Source organism: Corylus avellana, chromosome ca3 (genome assembly GCF_901000735.1).
Source record: "Corylus avellana chromosome ca3, CavTom2PMs-1.0".
Classification (NCBI taxonomy): Eukaryota; Viridiplantae; Streptophyta; class Magnoliopsida; order Fagales; family Betulaceae; genus Corylus; species Corylus avellana.
Window position 1 is genome coordinate 32,941,968 of NC_081543.1, and position 21,260 is coordinate 32,963,227.

At 34.4% G+C, this 21,260-nt stretch overlaps 3 protein-coding genes across 3 annotated transcripts; 2 read left to right on the plus strand and 1 right to left on the minus strand.

Annotated features, from left to right (window-relative positions):
- The first annotated feature begins 4,086 nt into the window (after positions 1–4,086).
- LOC132174923 (peptide-N4-(N-acetyl-beta-glucosaminyl)asparagine amidase A) lies at positions 4,087–6,167 on the plus strand. The gene has a single exon (XM_059586676.1). The coding sequence runs from the start codon at positions 4,158–4,160 to the stop codon at positions 5,976–5,978; it is 1,821 nt and encodes a 606-aa protein (XP_059442659.1). The 5' UTR covers positions 4,087–4,157; the 3' UTR covers positions 5,979–6,167.
- Positions 6,168–14,087: 7,920 nt separating this feature from the next.
- On the plus strand, positions 14,088–18,322 carry LOC132176390 (uroporphyrinogen decarboxylase 1, chloroplastic). The gene is made up of 6 exons (XM_059588582.1): positions 14,088–14,201; positions 14,311–14,462; positions 15,758–16,140; positions 16,256–16,540; positions 17,166–17,401; positions 18,021–18,322. Exons 1-6 carry the CDS (start codon positions 14,179–14,181, stop codon positions 18,187–18,189), a joined length of 1,248 nt encoding a protein of 415 aa, XP_059444565.1. The 5' UTR covers positions 14,088–14,178; the 3' UTR covers positions 18,190–18,322.
- Positions 18,323–18,414: 92 nt separating this feature from the next.
- On the minus strand, positions 18,415–20,857 carry LOC132176391 (GEM-like protein 1). Its single transcript, XM_059588583.1, has 4 exons — positions 20,562–20,857; positions 20,364–20,465; positions 18,834–19,108; positions 18,415–18,743 (listed from the first exon to the last, which is right to left on the minus strand). Exons 1-4 carry the CDS (start codon positions 20,623–20,625, stop codon positions 18,570–18,572), a joined length of 615 nt encoding a protein of 204 aa, XP_059444566.1. The 5' UTR covers positions 20,626–20,857; the 3' UTR covers positions 18,415–18,569.
- Between the last annotated feature and the right edge of the window lie 403 nt (positions 20,858–21,260).

A 21,260-nucleotide genomic window follows, 5' to 3' on the forward strand; every position in this document is an offset into this window, starting at 1 on the left:
AAAATTATTTGTTGTAAATTTAAGAATGTCATAGGCATAAGACGCAAACTACCCAACCGTCTGGTCTCTTTTTCGAGTAATGCTATAAGTTTTTTTTGTGTTTTTTAAAAGATGATTTGACTTTTAAAATTATTATTAAACTTTGTAATTGATTATTATTATATTTTTATCAAATAATGATTTTAAAATTTATCTCATTTTTTAAGAGACAAAAAAAGACTTCTATAATTACTTTTCTTTCTCTATCGTTATAAACTATACTACGAGGCAGGCGACGCTTCGGCAGGATTTAGAATAGATTTCGGGATCCCGGCCCCCCCCCCCAAAAAAAGAAAAAAAGAAAAAGATTCAAAAAAGTGGGTAATCTTTCCATAATTCCATTTGTTTATCTTTCCAAGCTAGCCTAAAGTGTCTTTTCCACTGGTCAGAGACAATCCCAATGTTCTTTAAACCACATTTGAAAGATTTTTATATGGATAAACAAAAAAAAGAAAGATTAAAAAAAAAAAAAAAAAAAAAACAAAAAAAAAGTATAGAATTATGATAAGGATAAACCATTGTCTAACTGTAAAAGTGATGTTTTGCAGCATCTAATAAAAGGTGTACACATCAGCTAGTTACACCTGATAGGATAGGAACAAAAACATTAGATTTTTTCTTTCTCTCCCACTTTCTCTTCTTCTCTGGTTCATCTTCACCGAAAATTTTACTTCTTCTTCTCTTTCTTTCCCACTTTCTCTTCTTCTTTCTCTCCCACCATTCACCTACCACATCCACGGCTAGGTCACGGCAGGTGGCAACCCTCTCCGGCGGATCCCTTTAGAGTAATAGAATCCCTTAAAGGTTAACCTTCTCCCTTTATGTTTTAGTTTTGAATCAAAAAACGAGTTTTGAAGCATTAGAAACAGATTTTGAGGTTGGGTTTGACAGAAAAGTGGCCGAAAAGGGTGACCCACGGCTGGGTTGTGGGTGTCACCAAACCCACAATGTGGGTCTGGCATAGGTCTCGCCGACTAGTGTTTTTTTTTTTTTTTTTTTTTTTTTGATTTAGTATGGTTGTTCTCACTTTTATTTTTTGCGTTTTTCTTAAATTGATGATGAGTCATATGGTAATTGGATGCTGTAAAAAGGCTAGTTTACACCAGTACATGATAGTAGGGGCTCTCCTATGATAATACTGTGAAGCTTTTTATTGCATTTATTACTTACCATGCTTTAAATTTGACTATTACATATTTTAAAAAATTATCATTTGATTATAATATAATTTCTCCTTTTTGTGTTTTTTGAGTGTGCACCTTTTATGGTGCATTTGAGGTTACGATTTCGTAAGAATAATCAGCGTTTTTAAAAGATATTGTAAAACGTAAAGCGTTTAACATTGTGATTTAAAGAACACTTAATTTAAAATAGGAAAAAAAAATTGAGATTTCAATAAACAGGCTATGAGGTGCTTATTTGCAAAAAGTGCAAATTTAAACCAAAATCATGAATTCGCATAACAAATATTTAATAAAAAAGTATTTTTTAACATGTTTTACCAAACGCCTTTACGATTTTAAAAAGTAGCGATTTCAAAAACGCTATTTTTAAAATCGCACTTATTGAAATCGCAATCCCAAACGGACCCTTAGTTATTTTCAAATGTATCCCAAAGTAATGTTATATAACACATTTTTATTTCATACTTATCATACAATGTTGATATAGACTATAGTTGTCCCAACCAAATTCTTGTTTTTTAATAAGAACTAATTCAATGCTTTGGTTGAGACTGCTACATAAGTATTGTACGATAACTCTGGGATAATATTATAATTTTTAGCATTACTCTACTAACAATAGTTCTTGGCAATTTTTAGCAGCAATAAATTTCCTATAAATTTGGGTCATAGGAACTCCTACAACCTATTATCTAAAAAAAAATGACACATATTTATTAACATGTGAGAAACAATATTTTTAATTGTATTTACTTCTCACATGTAACTTTTTAAAAGTTGAATTACTACCCCATTTGTAAATAAATTCTGTCCAAAGGGAATATTAGCAGGTTTTATTACTAATTTAACAAATAATATTCAAGCATTGGACCTCAAGATTCCTCACCGTCTCTAGAGGCATTAATAAGAGGACAAAGTTTTCCTCCAAACTGGGTAGAAGAAATTTCCTTCAACCTAATCTATAAAAGTGACATGTGTTCCTTAAGCATGTGAGATGCACATATTTTTTTAATAGCAAGGACAAAATTGAAATAAATTTTATTAAAAACTCATGTGCATATCACATGTTATTAAAAAAAAAAGACACATATCACTTTTATAAACTAAATTGAAGGAAATTCCTCCAACTCAGTTTGGAGGAAAACTTTATCCTCAATAAGATTGTTAGAATCCAAGGGAATTACTTTCATTATTAGATGTAGAATTTAATATCAAAATCTGATTTCAGAATCCGCATGATTCACTATTCTGCATGTTCACATGCCTATAAATAGGCTTTGTCACTCTCCAATAAAGACGTCTTTATTTCTCTCACTATCTGTATGTAACTTTTAATTTTGGCATTTTCTACATTTGATATGGAAACTGTTGCTTATTAGATTTACTCGTTTACCAAATATAATTTCTTTTAGGTATTCAAGTACAACTATAACCTTAATGAAGTGGAGATTACTAGTTCGAATTCCCCTCCCCCCTCTTGTGCGGACCTGTCACAAATAACCTTCCATGATGGCTTGTTTAAGGAAAATGCTATGTATTTTTTTTGGTGTTTTTCTAATCTTAGGTAGATATTATTTTCTAAAAATCAAGTAAGAGAAAAAAGAGCAATTTTTTTTTTAATTTTTTTTTATAAAATAATATTCACATATGACTAAGAGAACACCTAGCATTTTCCATTGTTTAATAGGACAACCTTAAATCATCGTATTTTCCTTCCATGATGGTTTGGTTTTAAAGTAATGTTGGAAATTACATTTTTATTCTACAATGTCGATTTGACAATGTAAACCAACCCTTGAATATATATATATATAGTTGATTGAGATTACTATGTTAACATTGTTAAGATAATTGTGACATAAAAATGTAGTATATATCATTATTTTTGTTTTTAAGGTTTTAGTTTGAACTGTTTTTTAATTTACTTTCGTCAACCAGATGAGTCGGTCTTGCATCATATGGGGTTCAGAGCCGATTATTCTAAATTAGAATTCACAACAATTACTTATCTGAATTTCAAGCAATTTAAACAAGTAATATAAAACTCAGATGTCTAAATAAGTAACCAAACAACTTCTATAAAAAGTTTCCAGTCTTACCTGTTCAAATTACTAAAATTACACATAATTGTTACAAATTCCGATTATCCTGCATGTTTGACAAGCAACATGCCTATGAATGTTTCCTCCCTGTTTCCCTTTGCTATCTCCAAAAAAAAAAAAAAAAAAAAAAAAAAAAAAGGCCTAATGAATGTACCTCGTAATACACGTGGTACTCAGGATCTGTCTTTTCTCTCCCACATTTTCCCTGACCTTTTTTTTTTTTTTTAAAAAAAAAAATCGTTTTAAACCCTTAAACTATCGCATATTATGAAAGACCCTCAAAATTAAAAAAAAAGGCTCAATTTACATATTGAACTTTAAATTTCAATCAATTTACTCTGTTAGTTTTAGCCGTTAACTTCTAACAGAAATATTTAAAAAGACTAAATTACCCTTCAATTTTTTTTTTCTTTAAAAAAAAAAAAAATAAGGGTAAATTTAAAATCTTATAAAAAAATCAGAGGTATAAACGTTATTTTATCATTTTGAACGTTATTTTTAAAATCCAATGCAGTTAAGGTGTCTAAAGTAAAATTCACCTTTTTTTAAAAAAAAATTTTAAAATTTTTTTTATAATTTTTATACACTTTTCCATTCAACCGTACCTCTCACTTTACTCTCACTTTACCCTCACCCACCCACCTTCCTTCAAACCCAATCAAATTTCTTTCCCGGACAGCAGGCATTGTTTTTCACTGCAATTACAGGGCAAAAACAATTTTTATTTTTTTGTTTTTTGTTTTTTTTCGTAAATAGAAAACCAAACAGGTTCTTGTCAGTTGTCTCCCTCAATTATAGAGAAAAACCCAACAGACCAACCCAACTAACATTCATGGCTTCCTCTCGTTTTCCTCTACTTCTCTCCCTCTTTCTCCTCCTCCTCCTCCAGCCACTCTTCTCCACCGCAAGCCTCAGCCGGAACGCCCTCCTCAGACCAGAGCTCCTCTCCCGGAGCACACCCATCAATGCCACTCCACCAACTCTCTTTTTTGAAGTTACCAAACCCATCCAACTCCCCAACACCAAGCCCTGCTCTTACCTCATCCTCCAGCATGACTTCGGCTACACTTATGGGAAGCCCCCAGTTTTTGCAAACTACACACCCCCCTCGCACTGCGCATCCAAAAAATTCTCCAAGATTGTATTTGAATGGAATGCGACTTGTAAAGGCAGGCAATTTGACCGCATCTTTGGCGTTTGGCTTGGTGGGGTTGAGCTTCTTCGCAGCTGCACGGCGGAGCCGAGGGCTACCGGAATTGTTTGGAGCGTTCAGAAGGACATTACCAGGTATTATTCATTGCTTATGAAGAATCAAACTCTTGCTGTGTTTCTTGGTAATATTATTACCAGTATTTATACTGGGGTGTACCACGTGAATATCACCATTCATTTTTATCCCGAGTTGAATTCGGATAATTCATTGTCTGAATACCAATCACCGGCTGATTTGATCTTACCCATTTCGCGAAACCAGCCGTTGAATGATGGGTTGTGGTTTGAAATTGAGAATTCAACGGATATTGAGCTGAAGGAATTCAAGATTCCTCAAAATTCTTATAGGGCTTTGTTGGAGGTCTATGTTTCATATCATGAGAATGATGAGTTTTGGTATTTGAATCCTACGAATGACTATATTGAGGCAAATAATCTTACTGGCACGCCCGGAAATGGACCTTTTAGGGAGGTTGTGGTCAGTCTTGATGGGGAAGTTGTTGGTGCAATTTGGCCTTTTACTGTGATCTATACTGGAGGGGTCAATCCCCTCTTATGGAGACCCATTACTGGCATTGGATCATTCAATCTACCTTCTTATAATATTGAAATCACGCCGTTTTTGGGAAAGATACTTGATGGAAAGGCCCATAAGCTTGGATTTAGTGTGACAAATGCCTTGAATGTTTGGTATGTAGATGCAAATTTGCATCTTTGGTTGGACGGAAAGAGCTCAAAAATTGAAGGGGAGCTTTTGAAGCACATTAGCTCACCTGATGTTGTTTCGGTGGTATCTGATTTTAAGGGTTTAAATGGAACATTTTTGACTAGTGTAAGCAGGTCCATATCATCAACTGGATGGTTAAAGTCCTCCCTTGGGAATATCACGACCCATTGGGTTCAAAACTTCAGTTACAGCAATTCAATGGTGATGGGGAACGATGGGAATTTGCAGATTGTGGATCAAATCATCCATTTCAATGACAGTGCTCAAGCAAAGATCCCATCCTCTTCTGTTTACTCAACGAAATCACACAAAAAATACGCCGTTTATTTATACTACAACACCTTCGATCAAGGAAATGGAACTTCTTTTTCTCTTGAAAATTTAACATTGGGATTTAATGAGAATAATGCTGAGGCTGCTGGTTTCGGATTATCAAAGAGCTCTCTCAAAAATGTGCAGAATGCACAGGGCTATATGGCTGTTAAGGACAACCTGGTAACTAGTGGGTTGGGCAGTACACAACAAGTGTACAAATATGATGGAGGCAATTTCTGTTACTTTAGAAATATAAGCAGCTCAAACTATACAATTCTTTATGATGAAGTGAGAGACAAATGCCATAGAAGAGCACGGACACATATTGGTCCTGGGTTAAGCAGATGGAGGCCTTTCCATGCCCGAACGGCTTTTCTAGCATCTGGTCATATTGCTTGATTCTTCTACTGCTTCATGAAAGGATTTCTATCATACGAAATCCAGAGAATTCCTGCTAATGGGCACTGAAATAAAAAGTAAGTGTATTGTAATCTATAATCACTATGAAGAAAGATTTCTCTTGTGGATATTCTTGTAAATTGTTATTAAATTATTTGCATTAGTAGTGATTCTGCTTTTGTTTTTCAAGAGGAGATGAACACTTGCTTCATTACGGCAATTCCAATTAATCATCCATATAAGTTTGTGGAAATTGGGTCCTAGAAAGTTAATTAGGGGTGCCTAAAAAAGTTTCATAAAACTTATTGTTGACTATATGTGTGTTAAATGATCGTCCCAAAGTAGATAGATGTTACAAGTACAAGTGGTTAATATAAAATAACTAGATTCAAACACATATATTTAAACTTTTGGGTTGAGTAGTGTCTTAACATGTTATATTATAGTCTCACTAGATGAGATTCTTTCTGCTAAGTAGTATCAAAACCAAAGTTGGTGTGCTACATAGTAGATAAGAATAGTCCTATTTATGGTTAGACCAGGGATGATGTGCATGCATAGATAATAGGTCCCTTTTGTAGTTGGATCAAGGGTAGGGTACATGGTGTAAACAAACCCACAAAGGCTACAAGTGATTTTAAAAGCAATAGGATTGATAAAGTTTTTATTCAAGGAGGAGAGTATTAATGTGATGATGGACTCACAAGTCATGAAGAGGTTATTGACTGTACACGTGTGAGTGTAAAAATGGGTAAAAATCTCACATTGAATAGATGTTACAAATGAGTTGTCAATATAACCCAATAAGGCCTAAATCTACAGGTTTAATTTTTTTCGGTTAAGTGGTGTCCTAACATGTCATATTATGGTCTCATTGGATGGTTTTTCTAGGTGTCTATCTCCCCAATACTTATGCAACTAACCACCTTGTTCGATTATTTGCTAATATTCTCGTTTAGTAGTGAGTTGAAGAAATGATATGTCTTATGTTGAGGTTTTATCCTTCAATTTAAATCATGATATAGATTATCATCTAGGATAAAGCCATTAGGCCTGTTTTATTAGTAGTTTTAGATGTGTGCTTTTCCAACATGTGTCGTGTATGTGAAGTCCGATGGAGAATATCATCATAGGCAGGGGGCTCCATATTATGCATTTGCCATGTTGTCTATTGTTGATGCAGAGTATAGATCCTTTTCCTTTCTTAGTTAATGGCACATTATAAACTGTTTTATTCGTAATCACAGCTCAAACATCATAATTTTTGGTTTTCACGTGAGCTATATCACTTGCTTAATTCCTGGATTTGATTGTGCTCGCAATATGATTTTGTTCTACTCGAGAGTATGATTATCTCAAACAATACTTAAGTAGATAATTTTAGCGTAAATTACAATTTAATTTACCCTTCCAAACGGCCACCCTAATTTTACTTACACCTCGCACCTCGTAATTACAACTCACTAAAACTTGGACCACCAAACTATCAAATTATTCTGAGTTGCCTCTTGTGTCAGCTGCTAATTTGGATAGAAAATGTCACGTGCCAATCACATGCATATTAGTCATTTCTTTAGCCAAAAATACCTCGTTTGAGCAATGAAATTACAAAAGTTTCCCTAACAAAATGGCTCTAACATAGTGGTTTTTAGGGTAGGGTGGCCATTTAGCCGTCTCCAATAGAGCAAATTGGTGGTCACATGGCCAACCCTAACAAAGCAAAGGGGTGGTTGCTTGACTTGCTTCTCTGTTGGATGGAGAGTGTCTGCGTGACCGCCCTCAACCATGCCTGTGCAACAGTACTTTGGTGGCGGTGTGACCACCCTTGTACTCTTTTGGGAAGGGGAGCATCCACGTAGCTACACCTCTTCTCTATTGGAAGGAGAGTGGCCGCGCGACCACTCCTAAGCGATTAGAAAGGATGGCTGCGCGGTCACCCCCAATTGATGGTTGCATGGCCGGCCACCCCCAATTGACTAGAGGCGTGGCCACCCTCAAGAGAGCAAAAGGAGGTGGCCACTCCCAAGAGAATGGAGAAGAGGGTGGCCAAGCAGCTACCCCCTATGCTTTGTTGGGGTGGCCACCCATCCCAGAAATCACTCACTTGTATATGATGCAATTTTATAATTTCATCGCTTAAACTGAGTATTTTTGGTAGAAGGAACGGTGGATGCGCACATAATTGACACGTGACACTTTCCATCCAAACTCGACCAAATTTGGCATTTGGGATGATAAGTACACTTTACCCTCCACACTATGAGCCACCACAACTCAGACTACCAAACTACCATGTTATTTCGATGTCTTCAAGATGCTTGCTTATTTAACTGATGTCTTCAAGATGCTCACTTCTTTAATGAATTTCACTTACCAAAAAAAAGTGCTTGCCTATTATTCCTTGAAACTGAATCACCCGACAAAGAGAAATACGTAGTATAAGTTTTGAGGTAACTATGTCGATAGAACTAGAAGTATGCTAAAGTACAAAACGCTGTCATTACATAAATAATATGTAAACCATTTCTAAACTTCTGTTTGGCAAGTAGAGGGAATATTATACATGTAACATAAACTGGTTTTGGCCTTATGAACCAATGGTCCAGTGACCTGCGAGCAATTTCCCTGAATTGGATTATGTGCTTATTTAATGTGCTTAATAGGAATGAGATATGTACTTGTGTTGATTCCATGTGAGTTGTTCAGGCTACAAAATCTTCTTGTTCTGTTTGTTTGCAATTCATGTCCACAACATATCTTAGTTTCTCACGGCTCGACATTTTCTTGTGTCACACATTTTAAAAGGCACTATTGTCTTCTTGTGGAGGTAATTAGTTCTAAATCAAGTTAATCTTTTTAGAAGTTTATGGGTATACCACTGAAATGACTAACTTAGAAAGTAGAAAAAAAAAAAAAAAATGTAGGCTTTGCCAGCTTGAATGACCTGCCCTGAGAAAACTGGAGTCACAAGAATAGTCATACTTGACCAAAAGAATGTTCTTAATTTTCATCCTTTGACCAATTCCTGATCTAGTTTAGAACCTTTGATTCTTTGCTGAAAGAGATAGAGATTAGATTATGGCCAATCTACTCCACAATGGTTATATATTTTTACCATGCCAAAACCCCCTGCTGTCACAAAGTTCGAATGCTCATTGGTGACTTATTTCTGAAAAGCAAACTGATATAGGTTACTGCTTGTGGTGCTGCATCATTTTGTTGGCAGGTGACATTATTCTATTAATCTGAAACAAACAGTACTTTATTTATGATGAAGGAAAACTGGTACTTTCTTTATAGATCTTGAAGGTTTAACTTCTTTATATTCTGGAGCCACGTATACCACTGTTCTAGTTGACACTATTGATGGAATTCAGAGGAAATTTGGATTTGAATATGATTGTGTGTGTTGGCTGATACCTGAAACAGATACTGATGCTGTATGGTATATAAAAATTTGGTTCTATACTCATCATTCCTTTTAGGTTAAAATTTGCCCATGGGCTGTCATATATCCTTTCCACTTCTGCTGAAGACTGCAAAATATGGAAGAACCATTACATATTGTTAGCCCTGCTTTACAGAGTGCCCTACACATTGGACCACTATTGTTAGCCAAAATTGAGCTCTAAATGCCTATCCATGGCGGTATGACTTCTAAAAACATCTATTTTAGCTAAAAAATTTCACCAAATTTTACTAGTTAAAATAGCTAAAAATTATTCTTTATTGGGTTAAATACTTAATACCTCCTAGGGTTTGGAAACTTTATTTTCACCTCCTTGGGATTTCATTTTTATCACAGGACCCCCCTGTGGTTTTGATAAAGGACCAAGTTAGTCCACCGTTAGTTGACTGTTAGTTGACCGTTAGGACTGACACGTGGACCAATTAGATGTTGACACGTGGCACATATTTAATTAATTTATTTTTTTTTAAATTAAAAAAATGTATATATATTTTTTAAATTTAAAAAAAAAAATTAAAAAAAATTAATTATGTGCCACGTGTCAACATCTGATTGGTTCACGTGTCAGTCCTAACGGTCAACTAACGGATTGACTAACTTGGTCCTTTATCAAAATCCCATGGGGATCCTGTGATAAAAATGAAACCCCATAGAGGTAAAAATAAAGTTTTCAAACCCCATGAGGTATTAAGTATTTAACCCTTTTTTATTTTATTTTATTTTAGCTATCAATGTTTTAAAAGTATTCCATGAAGCTTCACCATTTTAGCTTATCCACTTTTACTATTTCATTTAAGTATTATTTTTCTAACAATTTCTTTATGCTATATTTAACATTTGTATTTTGGGTAAATAAAAATACGAACTTCAAATCCAAGGGTTTTTTGGCTTCAGAGATCTTTGCTATAGGTTGAAGAATGAAGAAGAGCTTAAAAGAAACCAAAAGCCTGTTTAGAACCCATCTCAAAAACCATCTCAGAAATAGAAATACAAAAAACAACCATTCACGGCATCTAAACCCAGTGGCGGAGAGAAGCAGGGGCGACCTGGGGGCGGTCGCCCCTGGTAAAATTTTTTTTTTTTTTTTCTTAAAAAAAAAAAAATCTTATCGAATTGTTTCCATCGTCCAGGTAACAAAATTTTGTTTTTTTTTTGTTTTTTTTTTTTAAAAAAAAGTAAAAAACTCCTCCAGCTGTTTCGGTTTCACATTAAAAACAAAAAAAACAAAAAAAGTCAAGAAATTTAATGTTTATTTATCAATATTTGGCATTTTGTTTATCTTATTCTAAAACAATATTTTTTTTTTTTGTTTTTTGTTTTTGGTGTGTTTTATATAGTACTTTAGAATTTTTTTCAAGCATCAACAAGTTTCAGAAGATTATTACTAATCTTAGATTTGTTATTTTTATTAATTCATTTTAGGCTAATAGCTATCGGAATATGCTAATAATTTTATTATAATATCATTAGAGTATGAGAAGTAAACAATTATTAAAACAAGACTTCGTAGCAAAATGAAAGATAAATTTCTTAAAGATAATTTACTTGTCTACATTGAAAGGGGAATTGCTGAAAAGCTTCGATTCAGATTTAATACTTAATGATTTTGTTTCTCTAAGACCACATAGAATGCAATTTTAGGCACTTTGTATTTTGTATTTTCCTTTACTTTTGTACTAGTGCCTACATGGTAACTAATATATCAATTTAGCATATAAATATGCTTTTTGTGATACATATATTGTGGTATAATTTTTTTTTTTATTGTATTTACCATATTATAATAAAAATATAATATATAAAGAGAAAAAAAATTATTTATCATTATATTTTATTATTTTATTGACGCCCCCGGTAGAATGAACTCCTGGATCCGCCACTGGCCCAAAATCACCATTCTTAGAGACGCACAATTCAACCTATCATTCAAGACAACCCAAATCATAAATAAAAAAACTTTAACCCAATATCACCTTCCTCGCCCATTTTTATCGGGACATAGATCCTCTCTATTTCAAATGAAATGAAAGGGATTCATTTAGTTATTTTTAGGGGGATAATTTTGTCATTTTACATTTTTTTGGACAAAATTGCCCCATAAAAATAATTAAATGGTCATTTCCATTTCATTTGAAATTGAGAGGATCCTTCCCTTTTTATTGGCCAAACTAGAGAGGGAGAAGAGGTACTTATGAGACTTGACGGCATGGGACTCAATGGACGGTGACAGCGAGACATGATGGCTTGACACTAGGTGTGTGAATGAAGAGATGCTATGGCGCTTAGAAATTGGGTGGGGACCGAAGAGAGAGGTGAGGTGAGGTGTGTGTGAGAAAAGGAAATGGAAAAGGGAAGAGAGAAACAAAAAAAATTAATGATTTTTTATTTTTTTTGTGAGTGAACGGTACTCACTATAAACAATTCTTAGCAAATTGATCTGTAAATCAGGCCAAAATTGTTATTTGCATATATTAAAAATGTTTAGTATAAGCAGACCAAAAATAGAACAACTATGCAAACCATGTGACTAAGAGTCTAAGAGATAAAAATTAATCATTTAAATTGTTTATTTTTTGAATTGAAAATTAGATTAGAGCAAAAGCATATATTGCATATCAAAAAATCTGCAATATATGACCTGACTATTATATATTAAATTTTAAGATAATTATATATTAAAAAAGGCCACCCCAGTTTGGCTTTTTATGGTGGTTCAGCTATCCCAAACAGCTAATGAAAAAGAAAGAGGGTTGGTCATTGGAAGTGGCCAAACTACCCCTAAGGGCCATGAAGTGATTCGGCCACCCCAAATACCAGTTGTGATACAAAATAAAATCAATGAGACAAAAAATAAAATTGTTAAACCGCATGAGAGTCAAAAGTATTAACCCAAATATAAAAATAACTCGGTTTCATATATCCAATTGAAATAAAATTCAACATCTACAATAAGCTCATGAAGAAGATATAATGGGACAAATATATTTTAGCATTTATGCCACCAACCATTAAAAATTGCATCCAATCATATTGAACTACTATTGCGTGTCAAATAAGACATTTAATTAGTACATATTATCAAATTGGACCAAAAAGAGGTCAAATGTGCTACACATGAATTTTTATTTATTTATTTTTTTTTGTCCTTCTTAAAATACCCTTAAAAAGTTCACATACACCAACATTGAATTAACCAAATGAAACGACAAAATTACCCACAAATAATTAACCAACGGGTGCATTTGACCCTCAAATTAGGGTGCATTCACATTGTTACCCTAAAAGGGTAAGAAATTTTTACTATTTTAAAAGAAATTAGAGAAAAGTTCACGTACCCCCTCAAACTACCACCTAATTGATAATGTCCCCCCTAAACTTTCAATTGTAACAATGTTCCCCCTCCCAAACTACAAAAAATTGTCAATATTCCCCCAATAACAAAACTACCCTTAATAAATTAAAAACAAAAAATGTTAAAACTTCTAGAAAAAACCTAAAACTAAAAAAAATTCCAAAGGGTGGCAAATTGATTAAAAAAATCCTTTTTATAAGAAAAAAATTAAAAATTTTCAATTTTTTTTTTTTGGTTATAAAAATTGAAATTTTTTGTTTTGTTTTATAACTTTTTTAAATAAAAATTTTCATTTTTTTAAAAAATTATTTATTATTTATTTTTATTAATTTATAGGGGTATTTTTGTCTTATTGAGAAATATATAAGGGCATTTTTATTTTTTTGCTAGCCTTGGGGGGTACATTGACAATATTTTGATAGTTTAAGGGGATATTGTCACAATTGAAAGTTTCAGAAGGACATTGTCAATTGAATATTAGTTTAAGGGGAGTATGTTGACTTTACCCAAGAAATTATAAATTCTCAAATTATGTAAATGATTTTGACTCTTTTGGAATTTTTACTAATTTGTAATAAAGTAACAACATTTAGTGTCTGATGCTAGATCATTAAATTTGTATGGTAAAAACGTGACAAGATTTTACAAAAGCCCCCACTTTAGAGCATTTACCTTTGCCTCAATAAATGTTTAGCTAAATAATTACTTCTTTTTTAAAAAAAAAACTATCTATTTTCTCAAAGCACATATATCCCACTTAACATTTTAAGTATCAACTTTCACTTTTTCCTTTAAAATATTATTTATTTAACTACTTTCTCTATTTTCAAAGAAGAAAGATAACAATATTAGATTTTTTTAATTATTATCAAATATGCATGGTTGAGCTACGGTGCTCAACTTTGTTACTTAACAAATGTTTGGTTACTTTGTTAAGCTGGATGTAGGGTATTTTTAACCATATAACTTAACCAAATAGCCAAAAAGTTATTTTATTGAGTTGAATGTAAGTGCTCTGGCGGATAATTTGGGGCAAATTAATGTCATATTTTCTCTTTTTTTTTTTTATTAAAAATAAATTTTGGGCTTATGGGTTTTAATTCCTTATAAACAGAAAAACTTATTAGGGCAAAAATTGCAACATGTCATTTTTTCTATCTTTTTTTTTAAAAAAAATTTGGGCAAATGGGTTTTGATTCCTTATAATTTATAAATTAGAAAATCTTATTAAAGCAAAAATTTCAACCACCGTCTCCCTATTGGCGCGTGGGCCATTGTATCGCCCATTTTCTGATCACTATCCATAGCCGCAGTTGACACAGCGCAGTCAGAGAGATAAGAAAATCTCTCTCTCTTTCTCTCTCTCTAGCTTCTTGGAGATGGGTTTCTCTTCCACAACCAGGTAAGCTCTCTCTCTCTCTCTCTCTCTCTCTCTCTTCTGTTGCTTCTTTTTTTCTTTTTTTCTTTTTTCTGACTTGCAATTCTGAGTTTGGAATTTGGTGTACATGCAGTGTGGTCTGTTGTTCTCTGGGATGGAAATCTTCAAGCTTGTTCCTTCAATTCGGGTTAAACTCTAGCTGCCACACTGGACCTCTCTTTCCTCCTAAAAGAAAATGCCTCCCTAAAGAGTTCAATGTAGCATGCTCTTCTTCCCCTTCTTCTGGTATGTTTACTTTTCTTCTCTATTCTATGAATGTATGTTTTAGAACCATAGCCCAATTCAATTAATGTATCATTGTTTGCATTGGGTTTTCTAGAACACTGAAATTCAAGTAGTAATGCCCAAACCAATCCCAATTTACAATTTTTCCCCCTCCTATATTTCTTGTTTGTATATTGAAATGGATATGCTTATTATATATGAGGACTTTTGTGCATTGTCATCCAAAATGCCAAACACAAAAAATAAAGAAAACGAAAAAACAAAGCTAAAATTATGAACGAATTCCGAAATGATTTGCTACGGGAAAAAGTTACCAATTTCCTCACTAATTTACTGGATTTGAAGAACCAACGAAAAAAAAAAAAAAAAAACTATTTTATATCCTATAAAATTGATCCAAAAGAGAAAAATAGGAGAGGGTGTTTATAAAGGGGCTTCTCCTAAAATGCTATCTAATAATGTTACAAAGTGACTGGTGTGTCTGGAAGTTTAATCTGAGTGTAAGAAGAAATTCAAGTAGTAGAAATTTATTTATGCTGTTGTTTTGTGGCTGTTAGACATCACAATTTTCTGATTGAATTGTGGACAACAATGGGACAAACTGTTAGTGGTTGACTGAAGCTCTAAACTAAGCAAGTACTAATACATATTGGTTGCATTAATGCTAGTCTTGTACGATTTATGTCATAGCAAATGGGTGGGATGATGCTTGGAAATTACTTTATACTCATCTAGACGCCAATATCTGTCAATACATATTGGTTGGATCAATGCTAGTCTCGTATGATTTATGTCATAGCAAACGGGTGGGATGATGCTTGGAAATTATTTTATACTCATCTAGACGCCAATATCTGTCATGCTATCAAAGAAATGCTTTATCATATCTGTGATTCAGCTTGCCCCTTCAATAGACACCCTATATTGTTGTTTTAAGGATTCAAATCTTATAAGGTTCAACTGGGGATTTTATGATATCTTGGTGCCTGTTTTAGTATGACCATTGCTGGTTTACCTGTACAAGCTATTTTAGTGTTGTCAGCCCTGCTGTTGTATGCCTATTGTAGTATTGGTACCTCTGCTCACTATGGATTTTTTCCCAATGTTTGGACTCCATGTCATGAGTCATCTATTTGCATCTGCTTCTTAACCTTGTTATCTTCGGGACTTGTGAAATTTTTCCCTTTGGAAAATCAAGTAATTGTCGAACAATGGATTACTATCCTGATGTTTCACTCCATGATTGGAGACATGTGGGAGCTTCCTCTAATATCTCATCTTATTTGTATTTCCAGATCCACTTTTGGTTAAGGCTGCAAGAGGAGAACCTGTAAGACGACCTCCAGCATGGATGATGCGCCAGGCGGGAAGGTATATGGCTGTTTATAGAAAGCTTGCCGAGAAATATCCATCCTTCAGAGAGAGGTCAGAGACAACTGATCTCATTGTTGAAATCTCTTTGCAGCCTTGGGAAGCTTTCCATCCTGATGGAGTGATTATCTTCTCTGACATACTGACCCCTCTACCTGCCTTTGGTGTCCCATTCGACATAGAAGAAGTAAGGGGTCCTGTTATCCAGTCACCTATTCGTTCTGAAGAGGGACTGAAGGCTCTGCATCCCATTGACTTAGAGAAAGTTCATTTTGTGGGGGAATCCCTTAGGATATTGCGCCAGGAGGTAACTCCGATATTCATAACATGCCTAGGAAGAATGCCAATAGTACTGTTTAGTATTAGTTTTAAATGTTATGCTTCTCTAAGTTCTTCAACTATTTACTTGTTCTTCTATGTAGGTTGGTGGACATGCTGCTGTTTTAGGTTTTGTAGGAGCACCTTGGACAATAGCTACATATATAGTGGAAGGGGGTACAACGCGTACTTATACAACCATAAAGAGCATGTGCCATACTGCCCCACATGTATTGAGAGCTCTTCTTTCTCATTTGACACGGGCAATATCAGACTACATTATTTTCCAAGTGCAGTCTGGGGCTCATTGCATACAAATTTTTGATTCATGGGGCGGGCAACTACCACCTGATATGTGGGAAAGCTGGTCAAGGCCTTATATTGAAGAGGTGAGTTAGAATAACTATGGTTTCACTGTTGTAGCTCTATATGGAACTGATTATGTTAAACTGGGCACTGTAAACCTTTCTTACATCTAGCACTATGATATCATGACTTCTTGTGCTCCTTTTTCACCTTGTGGGTATTTCGCTTCATCTCATTGTTTGCTTTGTTGAGAAAGCAATAAATTCAATGCATAAAAGCACTGGAGCAAAGCTTTATGCCCCGATTCGTGTTCCCTTCCTTCTTAGTTTATTGTTTCACTTGGTTGCCATGATATGCATAAGTGTGAAGTTTCAATTCTAATTTGTTAATATATCATATGAAGAATATTGTTCAATTTGCAGTTCATGAAGATTGTAGAGCACAATTTGTTACATGTGAAGAGTGATTGAAAGATGAAGAACATCGCCTATCTGTTGTTTCCTTGTTACTTTTCTTTTTTATGAAATATACGAGTGATATCTACATGCTTTTAGCATGTTATACTTGACAAAATTGCAGGATTTGTCTTTTTTTTTTTCTTCTTCTTTTTTTTTTTTTTTTTTCATTTTGGTGACAGAAGTATGATTTGGATAAGTTTACACAGTTTCTTCTTTCTCCTTGCAATTCATTGGTTTTGTAAAATTGCAGATTGTAAGTACAGTAAAGAATAAATGTCCTCAAACACCACTTGTTCTCTACATCAATGGAAATGGTGGCCTTCTTGAGCGTATGAAAGGGACTGGTGTGGATGTGGTTGGGCTTGACTGGACAGTAGACATGCAAGATGGGAGGAAACGATTAGGTGGGGAGATCAGTGTACAGGGCAATGTCGACCCTGCTTACTTATTTTCTCCTCTACCTGCTCTGACAGAAGAAATTCAAAGGTTTGTGACAAAATTTTCTGATCAAATTTCCTTCACCGCTAACTCATTCTGGCATGTTATTGACTTAGAGCCATCTCTGATCTTTTGTATGTGATGGCCACAGGCTTTCCTGTTTGTCTTCCATTGCATAAGATTTTATAGATGGGACCTTTCTACTCATTCAATAAAAAAGAGTTGAATAGGCATATAAAGCCATTGAAATTGGTGAACAATGAAGCTGTTGTCCCACACAGGGCAGATAAAAGATTTTAATTGCTTGGAAAATTTTATTAATGAAAAATTCTAATGGACATCTACTTGACTCTGCAAGTATGAACTGGTCGAGTCTTTTTATTTCATACATTGAAAAAACCAGTGTAACAAGGGCACCATGGGTGTCATTTTCTAACATAATTGCTATGTGTTAAGACTTTGCAACATCAGAGAAATGTATCTGGCATAATGACATCTACAAGGTGTCTGACTTGACATAAAATAATGGCTAAAATGGGAGTATGAGTTCATGTAGATGATTCTGGCATGGGTGATTAATCTTATACTTTTGGTGGTTGTTGAAATTAAAACTAAAATTCAGTTTCGAACTTGTATGATAATTGAACTGACATAATTTGTTTCTCAGGGTTGTGAAGTGCGCAGGTCGAAAGGGGCACATTCTTAATTTAGGGCACGGTGTTCTCGTTGGGACCCCTGAAGAAGCCGTTGCACATTTTTTTGAAGTTGCAAGAAGCTTGAATTTTGATGCATCTTTTCAAGATCAACCAGTGGAGGATTCTAAATTGGTAGTTTGAGGATGATATTCATTTAGCAAATTAGCACAAGCCAGCTGTTTTGTTTTAGTAATTGGATTTTTGTTAATTCACACCTTATTCTATTCCTTTGGCTCCCATGCTTAATCTCACATTAGCTCTGAGGCTCTGTACATTCTTGTGGGTGAGTCTAGCAGGTATAATGAGATTTTTTTTTTTTTTTTGGTGTGTCAAACAAAAAGAAACCATGGAAGACTCTAAGAAGCAAACTGCCAACCAAGTAGTGGTTGGACATTATTAAAAAATTACAGCAAACTACAACACGTTTAACGGTCCAGATTTAATTCACCATTTATGTCAAAAGCATACAAAGTACGCACTATATCAAGCGCTTAAACCCGTGAAATGCTTCTAGAAGATTCTCAAAACCGCCGCAAAGCCTCTGTTAGATTCTTGAGTGCCTTGTCATATGATACAAATCCCATGAACCACAGGTCATGACCATCCCTTGTGACAATCTGGATGTACTTTTCTGAAGGGTTCGATCTATTAGCAGAAGGATTGACTCCTCCCAACTGATCAAGCTGCACAACAATCTAGACATCTACCAAAAACGTTAAAATATAATTTCTAGCATTACTTGCTTCGAAAAAAAAGAAGTGAAAAAGAAATATCTGTAATACCACCTTGTAGTAGATCCACTCTGGGTGGCCTGGGGAGGGATAATAACATAGGGGTTGGTCACTGCAAAAGGCAAGTCTTTTGGTGGATAAGTAGAGTGTTCCGATGACAGGCCCAGAGGAAGTAGAGAAATAACAGGCATATGACTTTGAGAGCTTCTCTCCGGGCACACTATTAAATATTTGCCGGAAAATGTGATCATGCCCTCCTTCGGCGAGTATCTTTGTCCCCTGAGCAAGCCTTGCCATTGCTGCATCCGTCACACTAGGACTTGTTCTCACTGTACTTACAAATCATTCAAATTATATTTTTATATGAAAAACCCATTTGGAAAATACAAGAATCGAGTGCGAAGTGTAAAGAACTCAAATACAAATTTTGTGACTAAGTTAAACCCCACAATACTCATCATTTAGTATTAACCATTTTGTTCACTTATTGATTTACCTACCATTCTCGTTTTTCATTTCTTGACATGCCTCGACTCCTCAATTTGGCCGAAGGATGGTTCGGCCACCCTTCATTTGGCCAAAGGGAGTGGCTCCACTACATCGTTTTTTTTTTTTTTTTTTTAAAATAAAAAAACATTCTTTAAGTTTTTTGTTTTTATTTTATTAAGGGTATTTTTTTTCATTTGACGGTCATTAACAAATTTTTGGTAGTCGGGGGATATTGTCAAGGATCTGGATTCTAGGGTTAGTGAAAAACAGCCATATATCTACAGTAGAAATTTTTTATTGGCCCACCCAAATGTAATCGATGTTTTTTTAACTCACAAACTCATGCCGTTTAACCAAACAACAAACTTTCTCTTTTCTTTTATGTAACTTCACCCCTTTTGATTGAGCAAACCCTCGTATATAACTAACTAAATACTAAAAGTAAACAAATAAAAATATTCTTAAGTGAAAAAAAAAAAAACAAAAATACTCTTAAAATATAACTAAGTGAATTCTCTCTAGCTGATTTCCAGTTCAAATGAATCGGACGGAGAGAATCCTCTTCCTTGACAAATCCTCTAGGAGAAATGCTAAAAATCCCATGGGAACTAGCTTTTGGAAAAAAAAAATTAGGATGTGTAGGACTTCTCACCCTCGTGGAACCACACTAAGCTCAGGCACTAAACAATCACAGAATGAAGTTCCAAGCCCGGAACTGGAGGCCCCGCTTCTGCCCAGAACGACCATCGCTCGCCTTTGAGACCATCAATCTTGCCGAAGATCCCAACCACCTCGGCAGGTATCCCATTCTCTCTCTCTCTCTCTCTCTCTCTCTCTCTCTCTGTATATTTGATTTGGGGTTTTTTGGTTCTGATGTTTTGTTCTAGTTATGAGTGCAAAATTGTGTTAGCGAAGAAGATAATTGATTTGTGTTGGAGAATCTTTACCCCTCTGAGTAAGATCACAATTTTGTGTGTTTGCAGGCGGTTTTGTTTGGGTAAGAGCAATTGCCATTCAGTAATGGGATAAAGCTTCAAATTCTGTTATTTTTGGAGTAAAAAGGAAAAAAATTGCAAATAACTAAGAGGCACTCACGGTGATGCCAGACATTGTCGGCCATGACCTCTGCTTTTCTTGTGACAACCTCGGCCTTCTTCCCACACCGACTCAACGCGTCAATCACCTTCTCCATCGGACCTGTAACAATAAAAATACTTTCTCTACTAAGAAGAAAAAGAAAATAAAAAAAACCCATGACAATATTAATAAACCAGGAAATTATTAAGAACTCACGCTTGCCGGATGAGGAATCTGACGATGTGGGCACAGGGGAGATGCTGATGTAAGGGTTATTCATTTTGTTGTTGTAGTTGATATGGCGTTTAGTTTGATCGTCGGAGAATTTTGTAGTAATCCGATGGCGCTAAGCGGAAGGGCCGTCGCTCAACGGATATATATATATATATATAGACTATAGTTGAAGTGATAAGCTGAGTCACTGGGAATCAAGTAAAAAGAGTTGATCTCTTTGAGACGGCAATGGCGGCGATGCAAAGAACAAAAGCCAAAAAGCAAACTGGAAACAACTGAATATGTTCCCCACGGACCTTTTAACTACAATGTTCTCCATTACAAAATAAAATAATAAAAGAAAACCAAAAACCTAGTTGAATTCTAGTTCATAAAAAAAAAAAATAAAAAAATAAAAAAGCGATGAAAGATTCGGAGTGGCTTTTTTAAAAAAAAAAAAAAAAAAAAAAAAGGGAATTTTGACATTCTTTCAATTGAAAGATAGATACACTAAAGAGTTTGTTTGGAATTGCGTTTGAGAAATAGAGCTTTTAAGTTAAAAAAAAAAAAAAAAAAAAAATTGAGCAAAATCTTTATTTTTAAGTTTTTTCCAAAAATGCGTTCTGACCATTTTTAAACTTTTTAAATCCTTAAAAGCGCTTTTATTTTTTTTACCAAACGAATATTTTTTCTTGAAATTGA